At 36.4% G+C, this 15086-nt stretch overlaps 1 protein-coding gene across 3 annotated transcripts in view; it reads right to left on the bottom strand.

Moving 5' to 3' along the window:
* The window catches only part of PTAR1 (protein prenyltransferase alpha subunit repeat containing 1), a 52278-nt gene that overhangs the window by 20932 nt on the left and 16260 nt on the right, over positions 1-15086 (bottom strand). Inside the window, exons 3-5 of one of the 3 annotated variants that reach the window (XM_021001795.2) lie at positions 8755-8821; positions 5719-5823; positions 1601-1814 (exon numbers count right to left, since the gene is read on the bottom strand). In XM_021001795.2, coding sequence (XP_020857454.1) covers positions 1601-1814; positions 5719-5823; positions 8755-8821 — 386 coding nt within the window. Of the gene's footprint in view, positions 1-1600; positions 1815-5718; positions 5824-8710; positions 8822-15086 lie in introns of all 3 variants that reach the window. The other 2 variants (XM_078152812.1, XM_078152811.1) reach the window with 2 other exon arrangements.

Genomic DNA, 15086 nt, shown 5'->3' on the forward strand with positions numbered 1-15086 from the left:
GCTAGGGCAGCCATAATGCTAGTAATGATGAAATAATGTAGAAGTAGGCATAACAACTGGGAAAGGTCAATATGTCAGCACAACAAAGAAGCTGATGCTACTTAGCACCTGAGAAAACATTAAAAAAATGTCAGGGACTTACTTCTTCTTACATACAAAGTAGATGCCCTCTATTCCCTTTCACATTTTGCCCCATGAGAAGGCCCTAGGAATGGCAAGAAAAACTTCCCTACAATTCAAAAGAGCTAAGAGGACAAACGGGTTATCTCAATTTATCCCCAAATTTCTATGTCACCTCTAACGCTTACTGCTTATGGAACCCTGAGTAGGTCACTTAACCCCCTTGGGTCCCTATTTCCTTTCTGTAAAGTGAGTGGGCTGGGCTAGGTGGCCTCTTGAGTTCCCTCCAGCTCATACTTCCCAGCAACTTCCCCCCAGACCCTGATCTCCTCTTGTACTATTCACTGTACTCTTTCTGTGGGAAATGTAGTCGATTCTCTTTCTTCACAAAAGTGGGCAAAGTTTTCCCAAATTAGTTTTTATAGCGCCCATCACCTGGATAAACAGTACATCCAGATGTACAATCTTATATAAAGTAGGAAGAATCCATTCAATACAACACACACTACATTCAGGGAATGAAGGACAAGTACTATTAGGAAAAAATTGTTTCATGTCCATCACAAATGTAGATTTGTGGAGAGATTTAGACAGAAGAGGGAGAAGACTGGGCTTCCAAAAGAGAAAAACATTCGCAGTGTTCCCCCTTTCCTCACTGACCCCCCCACTCCTGCCCCAATACTGAGAATGAAAAAGACAACAGAGGTACTTTGATCTTTGCCTTGTTGGCTCTCATTTCCAAGGATGGAGCTCCATCTATACATACCTCCACTTCCATTTCCAATTATGGAAGACTCCTCAAAAAGAGGTACATGACCACTTTAATTTTAGCATACAAAATATTTATTTGAAGTTGTCATAATGTACAAGGAATGTATTACTACATAGTAGGTGGAGTTAAACACATAAGATGGGGCAGACAATAAGCTCAGTACACACAGAAAACATCAAGGCATTAGAATGCTAGATTCTATAGAGGTACACAACCCATTATTATTTATGGCCAAAGACAGCACACACAGATTTTCACCTCCCAGCCAAAAGATCAATTAAACCTGCCTTTTCTTTATCTATATTAGTCTAACAGGACAAAAGCTATACTACCGGGGCAGCTAGGTGTGTAGTAGATAGAGCTCCAGCCCTGGAGTCAGGAGGACCTGAGTTCAAATGTGACCTCAGATACATAACACTTACTAGCTGTGTGACCCTGGGCAAGTCACTTAACCCCGCTTCCTAAAAACAAACAAACAAAAAAAGAAAGAAAAAAGAAAAAAAAAAGCTACACTACCAAAGAACTCAGCAAAGCCTTATAACATCCCTGCTTTACTGATCCTTGGAAGACAGCAGCTGCACCAACTCTCTCAGGGCTACTGGGACATTAGTTCCTCTACTTTACTATCTTAAAGCTCTCTCTCTCTCTCGACTAGCTGATATTACAAGATTTAAAACAAAAGCATTCTGGCCAAAATAACTGACATACCTTGATATCCAACTTTGCCAAGTGTTGCAAGACCCAGATGCGATGAGACCAGGCATTGTAGTTACTTGGGTATCTCCCAGCAGCTTCACCACAGACCTCAACCTCCTCTTGCACTATTCGTTGTACTCTTTCTGTGGGAAATGTTGCTAAGTTCTCTTTCTTCACAAAAGTGGGTAAGGAGTTTTCCTGAATTAGTTGTTGTAGCACCCATCGCCTGGACAAATGCATAAAGGAGGAAAGTGTAGAAGAAATTAAGCCAGAGAGTTGGGGGTGGGAAGAAAGTAGGAATTTTTTTTTTGTGGATACTAATTTATCAAGATAGCAGAAAAAGAAATTAAACCATTTATACTTTGATACTTGAAGAACCTATGATTTTGTCAGCATCAATACTGCTCTCCCTTCGAGACTTTAATGTCTGGAAAAGAAAAATCATCACTGGATGGCCAACCTTCTGGTGCTGAGCCTATCTACACTTAGCTAGGCTTGGACAATAAACATACAAACCCATTACTGATCCTGCATTCAAAACTTTTTCAAATGAACAAAAACACAGCTATTGTTTATATTACATGCTAGTATACCTTTCAAGAATTCATAAAATGTCATTAATTCCACAAAAATTGTGAATATTTTTCAGAATAAGTAATAAAAACAGGTAGGAAAATGGCTGAATCGTGCACTAAGAGGAGAGAGGTACTGGGAAGGAGCTTATATCTGCCTACATGTCACACACTATCCACTCCCTTTGTTCCTACTTAGTATATATATCCTGCTAGATATTTTTAAAAGGAGAGAAAGCTGTCCATAATTGACTACATTAAACACAATTTCTAACCTGTCCTATCTTATTATATATAAGTACACAGGAAAATAGATATCATTAATTAAATCGTCCAGAAGGTTTAACATGTTTTCCTTTGATCTTGCCCACAAAGATATCTCTTTTCTACTTAAAATCTGTGTTAACAAACTTTCCTTTCCCAAAAGATAGTTACTGAAAAGGTGTATCTAATTAGTTGATATTTTCAATGTCTTCTAAAATGAACTGTTCTTTCAGGCTAAAATTTCTTATCCTTAGGTACACAAATGGATAGAGAATTTAGCAAGGAATTACATTTTGCTATGTTTAAACCAAGGAACTTGTCAGTACTTGTCCAGCATTAAAAATCTAGCCTTTTTAAAGAAATTCAGCAAAACTAATAAATGGATGTAACCTGAGTTCTAGTGGCAGGATTGTTGATTATTTCATGCTCCCCACTTAACAGTTCGGTCAACCACCACATGCTGACTACACTACTAGGTGGAAAGTGTATCTCTAAGTTCAGAGAATCAAAGAACTAAAGCTGAAAGGGGTATTAAGATACCATTTACTGCAGTTACTCCTTTTACTAATGAGGAAACAGAGACCCAGAGATGTTAACTAACTTTTCCAATGCTTAACATGAGTGAGTGAAGTGACAGGCAGAATTTGGACCTAGGTCCTCTCACTCCAGAAGTAGTGCTCTTTCCACTGTACCATTTTCTCTTTCTTACAGGAAAGAATGAAAGCATCTAGGTCGAAAAAATCTGAGGGGTTTAATTTGCAAAGCTAATCATAGGTTACCTATAAAACCTGGGGTAGAACAGTGGCAATACAAATTAGGACAGTTCTCCTCCAAAGTATTTCCTTACGGACACCTGCCAATAGGCTTAGATTCTGCCCTAGAGGTGAAAAAGAGTGGGGAAATTTGAGACAGGAAAAAATACGCAGATGCCCAGGATTCTAAAACCTAAGAATGTGCCTCTGTGCCCTCTAGCTCCATGCCTTTATTCTGGAAATGCTCCTATCTCTTCAATTCTGGCATCCTCAGCTCTGCCTACCCTTTCAAAACAACCTTCCACTCCCAAATCCATAACTTCTCTTTTATTATTACGCTGAGAGAATTTAGGGCACTTAGTCTCATCTCTCATTATTAAACTCACCATTAAGCCACTTTATCATATTCACATTATGGACCCCTAAAGCAGAACATTATGAAGACACATGTTCCTAGGACCCCTATATGTGTATGACTGACTAAATAAGAAAGTGCTTGCTATATGTAAAATACTGTGGGAATCCCTGGGGATACAAATAAAAAATAAAGAGTTTCTGCTTTCAAAAAGTTCACATGGCATTAAAGAAAGACGACACATATAGAAGGTTGCTCAGCAAATTAGAGGGAAAAGCCTCGTGGTAAAGAACATGGAAATACATCTTCTTTAATGTCAATTCCATGGTGGAGAAAACTTTCTTTTCCAGGTCTTCATTAGGCTGCTGAGAAGGCAGTGACTGAAACATGGGTAGAGGAAGTTGTCAAGTGTTATCTCCACAAGGGCTCATATGATCTGTGGTGGCTTTGGGGCTGAGCTGGATGTAGGGTCAGTGGTCTGACAGGATGCCACTATTCCCAGAGTTCTGAGGCTCAAGATATTGGATCTGTCTACATGAGAGTCTCAGGGAACGTGGCATGAGGTGGTGGTTTGACCTGCCTGGACCATGATGCTTCTTGTCTCAAGCTGTCTTGCTGTTTCTACTACACTGGCTTGCCTGCCCTGGTAATGGCAGCTGGAAGGGAGGGATGGCCCCTTGGAGTTGCTCCCCTAGAGGATGGCTTAAGGGCTGAGCTAGAATCAGGGTAAATGATCTGGGGATATTGCTATTCTGACTGATGTTAGCAGTTGGTCAGTGGCTGGTGTAGGTGTTGGCAAAAATGATAGGACTATTATTGACAAGGGCTACTCCCCTCCATGACTACTGAGGGGAACAGGCTAGAAGCGAGGACAATGGTCCGTGAGGCACTGCTATTCCCAAGGCCTTTGGGCTTAGAATGCTGGGTTGTCTCCACAAGAGCTTGAGGGGAATTGGTGACAATGGTTTGGCTTGTCCGGCATATGCACCTCCCATCTTCCTCAGGGTACACCGATGTTTCTTTACCTAAGCAGATAACTCCCAAATGTATATCTTTTATATCCAATTTGCTAATTGTCTCTCCTGGCAACTACTATTATTAGTAAGTTACACATTTTAAGTTAGTTATTTTGTGGACATGGAAAAGAATTATAATAGTTAAGCAAAGTGAAAGAAGAGCGTAATAGGCAAATATGAAGCTGGAAGACATTGCTTTTGTATAAACTGGAATTCATTAATGAAAGAATAAAGTGCATAGCACTCAGCTGTCAAGGAAAAAGATGGCTGTATTTTGTGAGATATGGGAAAGGTTTAAAAAGCCAAGTAGCAAAGAACATTCATTTTGATACACACTGCTTTCTTTTTTTAAACATCTGTACAATTATACAAAAAAAAAAAGAAACTTAAGCATGTTTTTCATCTGAATCAATTTCAGATAAATCCCCTAGGGTTTTCTATTTTCTAAAAGTTCTGGCAATACTACACTTCTATCCTTGGCCCATAATATCTGGAAAATTATACATCTTCATAAATATCACTTTTTTTGCATGTGGAAATTATAAACTGTATATTAGAACACGAATACAAACATCCACCATAAAATACACTATTCTGTTTATATCACTACCCTATAGAAATCCTAAAAATTATATATTGCCAGAAAAAATATAGTTTGATATACCTGAATATTATATGGTCTATCATAACAGATAATCTTTTACTTGATTTTACTTTATTTCTCAAGTAACAAGAAATATGGACACTGAAAACATAATTAGCATTGAAGTAATTAGTTCTAAGGAAAGTCAGCCAATCTGGCTATTCCCTAAAAGCTTTTTTTTATCTTACATTCCTCTTGTGTTCCTATAGAGTCTAAACAGGAATCCAGACCAAGTTATATTAATAAGAGGAGAACAAGATTACTTGCCTAATTAAAAAAAAATTAATCTGATAGCATTTCCTGGGTCTGGATAAGCCCTAGTAAAATCTCCCACTGTGGGAAAGCTGCATTTCTTTCAGTGTCCATACACTTGTTATATAAACCCACTTTATATAAGACCACATTTCAGCCAGATGTATTTGAACAGCCCAAGTTGCTAAGCCCAATAGTAGCTGGGTTTCTATTTCCCTTTCCATCCATCCCTTACACAGCAAGAATAAAAGTACTTGGATCTTAACTTAGTCAGACCTGTGAATCCATGTTTCTGGACTCTTTGGAAACTTAGTTAAGGCCAGTTTTCCCAGATGCAAGTCTTTAATTGGATTTAAAGTGCCAGATAGGATTAGCTCTTTCCTATAAAAAACGAAACAACAAAACCATCATTGCAATCTTCCTGCTGAAAAACTGCAATGGACATAATGCACGCTCAGAATGAAATGAACTACCCCATTAAAAAAAATTAACAATAGTAGCACCCTCTCAATATCACAATGATCAAAAGCATATTCTCATGCCTTTAAAAATTAGCATTCATTTATTACAGTTTGTAAAGTCCTTTCTTCTTGTCACATTTTGCTTCTTCCTTTCTACCTTTACCTCCCTCAAATTCTTTTTCCCTTCACAAAAACCCTGTTCCAATGCCATGCTGTGGTGTAAAGGTAACCTAGGGTTTTCAAAGTTTATGCCAGTAAGTACTGGCAGGTCTTACTAAGTTGGAAAGACTTCAAGTACTGGCTTGGTGATGGACTATTATCCAAGAAAAAGCCTTAGTTGAAAGAGGCACATTAACAGAAGGTGAATGACCAGTTAAAATCAATTTTTTTTGGGGGGAGGGCCACAAAACTCATGAAACTAAATCCTAAGGTGAGGAGGGACTATGAACTGTGCCAGTGAAGAAGGTATCCACATTAATGAAATGATGGATTTTTGGAAGTAGTGAAGTTACTTTCTAGATGTAATAGTAATGGAAAAGTAATGCAAGCATTATTTCCAGATTACAGATGAGGAAACGGAATGATATGCCTAGTCCATAGTTTCTATGTGCACGAGCTAAGACAAAGTCCAGTGTTCTTTCTACTATACCACACTGCCTCTCAAACAGGCTAATGTTTATAAGTGGAGTGTTTCACCACTATATATTTACTATAAAACCTCAGTTAACTGGCATACACTGTCTGATGTGTGCATTTGACTATGGCCAGGGATACCAATGATAGGTGATAGCTGGGGGGATCTCACACTGAAGAAATTTTAGAAGACTTTGGATGGGGCTGACTACATATAAAATACACATATACTCACAGACCAACAGTGGGCTGCAAACTGAGATCACTCTTTAACTAGACACCTATCACTAGCCAGGTGCCACACTAATGCTACCTGAACTCCAGGGTTTGCTTCTCATTAGTTTCTCTTATACTCATTATGATTCCTGGTTTTGACCCTGCATAAGCTTCAGAATTCTCTTCCCACTTCAGGCTCTTTCGGATCCTTCTGAACTTATACACAGTGAAGGTGTGACTCATATCTATGTTATAACTTCTCTACTACAACTTTCTGTTCCATTCACAAACTAAGGAGGATTCATTCAGAATCACGGTTCACTAAGAATACTTTGATGGAGACAGGAGACAGTACAAAAATAGGGGTCACTGGTTTTTCTGGTCAGTCATCCTTTCCAAACTCACCTACATAACTACCTTTACTACACCCAGAAGAAAGCCAGTTATTAATCAAGTACTGCTTGGGCCCTGCACTACAGAATTGCATGTTATTCTCCGATGAGTGCCTATGAATGATGGAAATAAGGTCTTAGTAACAAAGCAAAATTTTAAACTCATATGCCAATAAAATAAATCAATAAAATAAAAATTCTAACCAATTCTGTTTCTTTAGAGAATAAAATTTAGTGCTACAAAACAGCCCTCCCAATTAATTCTGTATTTAAACAACTTTTTTCTCTACTGAGTTTAAATGATCCCTCATGTAATCTTTATGATACCCCCTTTGAAGAAAAGATTAATAATATCTTTTAATAAGGAAAACTAAAGTAGATTCCATGTCAGTATAACATTTTTAGCCTGCAACCTGATTCATTTCTCTATAATGCATAAACAGATACAGAACTAGACTCTAAATAAGACAAGAATTTTCCTCTCTAAAATCTATGAGCATTTCTATAATTCCACTGATAAATGGAGAAAAATGACTTTCTTTTTCAAAGAAAAACATTAATGCTCAATTCCACTTTTGGTTTTGTTTTGTTTTTTCTGGCTAGGCATTAGAGTTCAGTGACTTGCCCAGGGTCATCAATTCCACTTTTTAAAATCAGTAACTGTCCTGCATAAAACTATTTTTTAAAAACTGCAGCACTAATGAATAGGATTCACTGACTATTCCTTTCAAGAGCATTTTGTTTTTACAGACTATCCACAGACAATGGCGTGACAGCTAATCCTTGCTGTCTTTTCCTCTTAGATCAATAAACTCTGTTTATAAATTTAGCTAGCTAAGAGGCAAGGTAGGAAAAAAAAAACTTGCTTCACATGGACCTTACAACTTCTCAGCACAGAAATGATTTCATTAAGGTATTATTCTAGTTATTTCAAGATCTGACAGATCTTCCTTTAGATAAGTACCTACCTGCCTATATTTAAACTGTTGATTACTGCAACAGTTAAAGAAAATCACAGAATTGTAAAGGTAAAAATATCCTTGGCGATCACCTTGTTCAACTCCCTTATTTACAGATGAGAAAACTGAAGTTGACAGGTACAGTGACTTGCTCCAGGTCATAAGGTGCCTGAGAACTCAGGTCTCCCAACTTAGTCCAATGCTCCTTCCACTACACCACATTAACTCAATTAATACATCATTATCAAATTTAATGAGTTACATCATACTATAAGAAAAGGAAAAAATAGGGTAATAAAGATTTAAAACTTAAGGGATTTTAGAAAATCACATAGTCCAATTTCCTGATTTTACAGGTAAGGACCTGCCTAAGACTATAAATAGCATAAAAATACACATAAAACACATCTCAATGCAAAATGGCAACTCTATTTCAAGAACAGTTTTATAAAATAAGATAAAGGCATGATAACCATAAATAAATTCTGCAAGCCAGTGTTCTAGTGCTTGGTTACCACTAAAGAAAGTGGTCAAAAGGGGGAAATTTATGCAAAACACTATGGCTGACTTATTTTGAATTTAAGAAAAAAAAAATCCTGGGGCTCACGTGACTTCGGAAATCTGGTCAAACTCTTGATGCAGGTGCCATACCTCACGTTCCATGCAGTGGTAAAGTCTGGGTTTAGAAGTAGCAGGGTACATGTGACATCTATCAATTCTAAAAAGAAGAAGAATTCCATTAGAAATGAACAGTGCTACTACTTAACTTCTCTTTCTTTTAATGCTTCACAACATGATGTCTACATATTTACATGGCAATCTAGCTACTCGAAGAAAATAGCAAGATGTCAGGTTTTAAGTTGTTGGGGGGTATGATGATCATTCTAATTTTCCTCTTATTATAACAATACATATTATTATTATATAATAAACAAATTTAAAAGGAGAAAAATCAATGCCTTTGTTAGATAATACTCCATTTATCTTACTAACATTTAAAAACTCAGTAATTAAAAGCATACCAATCTATGGCATAGATTGAAATCAGAGCAATTTCCTAGTATTTGATAATACAAACCTCATACAAAATTTGATAAAACAAACTTCAACTTTGTTGGGGGAGAAATAATCAAAAAATTAGAATAGATACTAGAAGAATTGCACTTTATATAGTCTAAAAGTAATGAAATGAAGGGTGAATTTTTTAAAAAATTATTTATTCCTTCTCTCTTCATTCTTTCGACCTTTAAATGTAAAGGTTCTCCAAAGGTTGATCCTTGGTTCTCTTCTCCACCCTCAGTCCTTTAGAGAGACCTCATTTAGTCAAAGGCTCATAGAAAGGCTGGAAGAGAGACATATAAGACCATATAATTCAATCCCCTCATTTTACAGATGAGGAACTTGAGTCCTAGGAAGATGAAGTAACCTGCCCAAAGTCCCAATTGAGATAGGAAGGTCAATGGCTCCAGCTATTAGTTCCATGTGAATTTCCTCAGGACCTCTATTCTCCAACCCTGAACACTTTCCTACATTTTCTACTTATTCATTCAACAAATATTTATTAAAGTCTACTAGATGCCAGACACTGTGCACAGGGCTGGAGATACAAAGACAAAAATCTTCATGGAGCTCACATTCTACCAAGAAGAAAATAATATATACAAAGAAAACAAAATATAAAATTTATACAATTTCAGTAATTTCTCAGTAATTCTCAATAAATTCTCAGTAATCTCTGAGGAAAGGGTACTACAGATATAGCACATCATTTTTTTTTTTTTATAAAAAGGATGTAACAGCAACGATTACTAAACAACTGTCTAGAGAAAATGGGGGAATGAGGGAAGAGTGGTGAAAAGAGACAAAATGGTTTCTGGAGATGGTACTGTAATAAAGAGTAGTAAGTAAAAGCTCATCATTCCCAATGCATATTCTTTTTCCATGTCAGAAAGTATTGTTTCTTTTTCTAAAAATTCTTTTTGTCAAACAATTCCTGTTAAACAATTTCACTCAAACAATTCCTGTTAAAAGCCCTGAAATTTCCCATCTTTATCCCATAAATCGTAGTAAGATTTGACTACTGGAAGGAGAACCAAAGTCAAATGTGAAAACACAGTTTCTTAGACAGACTGAAAAAGGATTTTCACTAGGTATAATTTCCCCCTTGTCTAAGGAATCTCAGGATTTAAAAAAATGCAACAACAAAAACAGCCCTCTAATAGATATGCCATCAAAGCAGTCAATATAAATCCACATATCCTAAGGATACTCAAATAAACATAAAGTCATCATGACTGGGATGTTATTTCAGTTGTTCAACTCACCTCTTGATTTTAAACAGATGAATACACCACGGCACAGTTTAATAAGGAAAAACGTTTAAAACTGCTTACATGTTTATAGCCTTTTATATTTACATTTGATCTTTAAAACAAAACTGTGAGCGGGTCTTTCAAGTACCAATATTCACCTTTACAGATGTGGAACCTGAAGTTCAGAGAGGTTAAGTGCCTTGCAAAGGCTCTCTAATTTGGACATCTGTCCTGGATAGGAGCATGGTGTAATGGAAAAAACATTGGACTTGGAGATCAAAATACCTTGGTTTTAGTCCTGACCTCATCACTTACTCACCTTATGAATTTAAACAAGTGATTTTAATGAATATTCAATTCAACAAACATTTATTAAGCATTTACTATGTATAAGGCATTATAAAACAAAGTGATAAAAAGCTATAAGTCATTATAACTATGGGTAATTAAGTTGCACTAAGTGTCAAGCCCTTTACCAGTTGTGTTTTCTATCTACATTCAGGCTTTTTCAGATTCTGTAAATTAGGCCAGATCATTCATAATGATAATGATTCATAAATGGCTTAAAACAAACAAACAAACAAAAAAGTGTCCCTCCTTTTAACACTTTTCTCAAGCTACCAGAACCAAAAAATTTCTCTTTCTAAATATCACTGATCATAATTGAGATTCTCCTTCCTAAAACATTGTGAAAACCCAGGTACATATCTTAGAGGAATACTATAATAGACAAATTAGTTTTTTTAAACAACAATAATTAAAAAAACCTTCCTCACAGCACAAAAAACAGCAGACATAGCAAAGCAAATAAGCAGCAGAAGAGAGAAGACAATTTTTTAAAAAGTGAGCAGGGAACTTTTCTGACAAGGCTTCTCAAAGATCTTTGTTGGCTTGGGATATAGCTAGTACTGGCAGAAAAGTACAGTATCAGCATAGATATGCTGATTATGACTACACAATCATTAGGAGATGAAAAGGAATATCAAGATCATTTATTCTAGTAGCATCAAATTCAAACAGAAACAGGAGCCACTAACTTACACATGAGGATCCCTGTTGGGTTACATACTGACTTAGTTTTAAAATGTAATCTATGTTTTATCATATTTTTACTTATTTTGTCAAATACTTCTCAATTACATTTTAATCAGGCTTGGGCCACATCTGGAAGTATTGTAGGCCTCAGATGTCTGACACCTGTGATTTATTCCAATGCCCTCATATTACTGGTTCACAGAGAAATGACTTGCCCAAGATCTCACAATTAAGCTGGAGAACCAGGACTTGAACTTCTGACCTGTCAATTCATCAAGTTCATACAATATGTTAGGTTCTAGGGAATTAGAGACAAAACAAAAGTTTCTGCCCTCAAGAAGTGTCCATATTTTTAGGAAAAATGGCACACATATATACATAAACACACATATATTGCACACAAATATGTATCTACGTGTGTATACAGATATATATGTGTACACACATATACATATAAATTTGGTAGGGAACTACTAGGTTAGTGAGATCAAGAAAGTTTTCACATAAAAACTATTACCTGAGCTGAGTTTTGAAGGAAATACAAATTCTAAGATGGAGGTGAAGAAAGGAATGCATTCCCGACATGGAAGATCACTTATGCAAAGATACAGCTATGGGGGAAGGAGTGTCATGATGGGAAGACCAGTACCAATTTGGTTGGAAAGTTAGGTTGGAGACAAATTGTGAAAAGCTTCCAAGTCAAGAGTTTGTATTTGATCCTAGAGATAAGACAATCTCTGTAGTTCACTGAGAAGGGGAGTGACAATGGTCAGACCTGTGCTTTAGTATTAACACTTCAGAAGCTATGTGGAGGATGGACTGGAGAGGGAAGAAACTTGAGACAGAGATCCATTAGAAAGCTACTGCAACAGTCGAGGCAAGAGAGGTAACAGGAATCTGAAGAAAAGGTAATTAAAAGCAAAGAAGGGGATGGATCTTAGAGATGCTGTGGAAATAGAATCAACAAAATCTGGCAAGAAATGGAGATGCAGGTTGAAGAAGAGTAATAGGTCAAAGGTAACAGCAAGGTTGCAAACTTGGGTGACTGGAAGGATTGACGGTGCTCTCAACACTTCAAAACAGGGAAATTTGGAAGAGGGCTAGATTTGGGGAAAAACATAATGAATTCTGTTTTGGATCTGAACAGTCGTCTTTTCCACTATAGTTCCCTGGGAGAAGAGTAGAAAAGGACCTTAGTAGCCAGAGTATGGACTTGGGTACCATCAAGACAGCAAACTACCTGTTTGCTTGCAGCAAGGAGGTTAGAAGGTGCCACAAAAATTTCCCCTATCCAATAAATTCCAACAATTTTTTATTGTTTCTAGGATAAAATATAAACTCTGGACCTTTAAAGCCCTTCACAAATTGACCCCAAGCTATCTTTCCAGATTCATTACATATTATTTCCCCCTTTCCCAAACTCTATAGTCAGCCTTCTCTCTATTCTGATACATAAGATCCAACTCTCACCTTAATGCCTTTGCACCAGGAACTCTCCCTGACTAGAATGCACTCCTACCGCATAGAATCCCTCCCTTCCTTCATGACACAACAGCTCAAGCATCACTTTTTATTTTTTAAAAATTAATTTATTTTGAATTATCAACAATCACTTCCATAAGCTTTTGAGTTTTAAATTTTTCTCTCCTTTCCTCCCTCCCCACTTCCCTCCTCAAGATGGCACGTAATCTGATATAGGCTATAAGTATACATTCCTATTAAACATATTTTCATATTAATGATGTTGTAAGTAAGAATTAGAACCAATAAGAGGAACCACCAGAAAGAGAAAACAAAACTCAACATTAGAAAAAAACAGCAAATAGTATGCTTCGATCTGCATTCAAACTCCATAGTTCTTTCTTCTTTGTGGATAGCATTTTCCACCACAAGCATCACTTTTTACACAAAGCCTTTCCAGATCTTACCCAGCTGGTAATGCTCTCCCTTCCCTAACTACTTTGGATTTATTCTGTATTTCCTCATGTGAGCATTCCAGGAAAATCTCAGTTAGAGTCAGGAAATGGAATGCTTTGTGCAATGAACAGTAAGGTGGCCAGTGTCACTGGATCATACATGATTCTATAACAATATGTACAAAGAATTCTTGTATCTAAAATAGCATTTCTGATACTACAAAACAAAGTTGGCTACTATCTTGACACTTAAAAAAACATTTCATGCATACCAGGTTAGGAATCTATTTGACAGAAAATGGCTCCTTTGCACCTTAAGAATCCTCTCTTTCAACAACAGTAAGGGTTCCCAGATTACTACTAAGTTTAGCCTTATATACAAAGTGGATAATAGAAAAACACAGGGAATTGGAATCACAACAAAATTAAGTGCAATCAACTTTCAACAATTTGGTGAATAATTATCTAATCTGTAGGTTGCTTTGATCCCTTTTATTCCTTTCAGGCCAAGATGGCTAACTGAAAAAAACCAATGTTAGTATTTTAAAATCACTAACAAAAGAGAATTTCATGGGGAGTAGCAGATTTAGAAAAAAAGGAAGAAGTTACAGCAACTGAAGTAACTGTTAAACTTATTTCTGCTCCCTCTTTCTGCTACTGGCATGAAAGACTGCAAATAGAAATGGAAACGCTAATTACTGAAGACATTACACTTCTGAAACTAATCAAACACTCTCTGGTTAAAAGCATAAGATCCTTAACCACACATAATCAAATACAAGACCAATTCAACATGGGAATATGAGGGATGAAGAGGCAGAAAAGAGAAGGAAAAGAGTTAAGTTACTGCACAGTGGGAAAAAAGCTAAACAGGCCTAAGAGCAGAAATTAACAATTTTTCAAAATACTAGTTTGATAAGCAGCTGCAATGAAAGGCTAAGGTGATGCCAAAGAAAGAAAGTAGGAGGAAATCAATAAGCTTTCTTTGAAAAGTGGTCAGCAAGCATGTTACACGGAACAATAACGAGGACCTAGGGTTAGCGATCAAATTGCAATGTTCACTGAGTCTGACAGCCTGTCTCTGGGAGAGAATTTTTTCATCACATCCAGAAATAAACATAATGTCTAAGGTGAATTTTTGTTCCCAGGTGTTACATACTTGCAAAATATTCAAATTAAGATAGGAAAAAAGACTCAGAATCTCTTGGAAAAAAACAATAAGCACTAAGGATTTCCCAGGAAATCCTGTTTACCACTGAAATGCTCAATTAACTTACCTAATGAAAGAACTCTCTTAATTTCTAAAGCATTTCCACATTATCAATAATAAGCAAGATTTTATGGCTTACATACAACTAATTTTAAACAAAATTTTACAGAGAAAGAGAGTTTTCAAGAAACACAGTATGGTGAAAAGGTTTCTGGATTTCAAATACAGAAGACATTTTAAAAAAAATACTGGCTTTTCTACTTATGACCTGGGTGACCTCAGGAAACTCAGGCCTAAATTTTCTCATCTATAAAATGGAGGGATGAAGAGGGTAAGGGGATGGGAAGTTAGACTAAATAATCTCAAAGATTATATATCTAGACAATCTTTAAGGTCTCTGCCACTGTAAATACTATGAACAAAACATATTATTTCACTGATTTTCCTAACAACTTTGTGAGGAACATAGGACAAGTATCATTCCCATTTTAAACATGAGGAAATCAAAGT

The sequence above is a fragment of the Phascolarctos cinereus genome, unplaced genomic scaffold (genome assembly GCF_003287225.1).
Source record: "Phascolarctos cinereus isolate Bilbo 61053 unplaced genomic scaffold, phaCin_HiC Scaffold_4;HRSCAF=312, whole genome shotgun sequence".
Lineage (NCBI taxonomy): Eukaryota > Metazoa > Chordata > Mammalia > Diprotodontia > Phascolarctidae > Phascolarctos > Phascolarctos cinereus.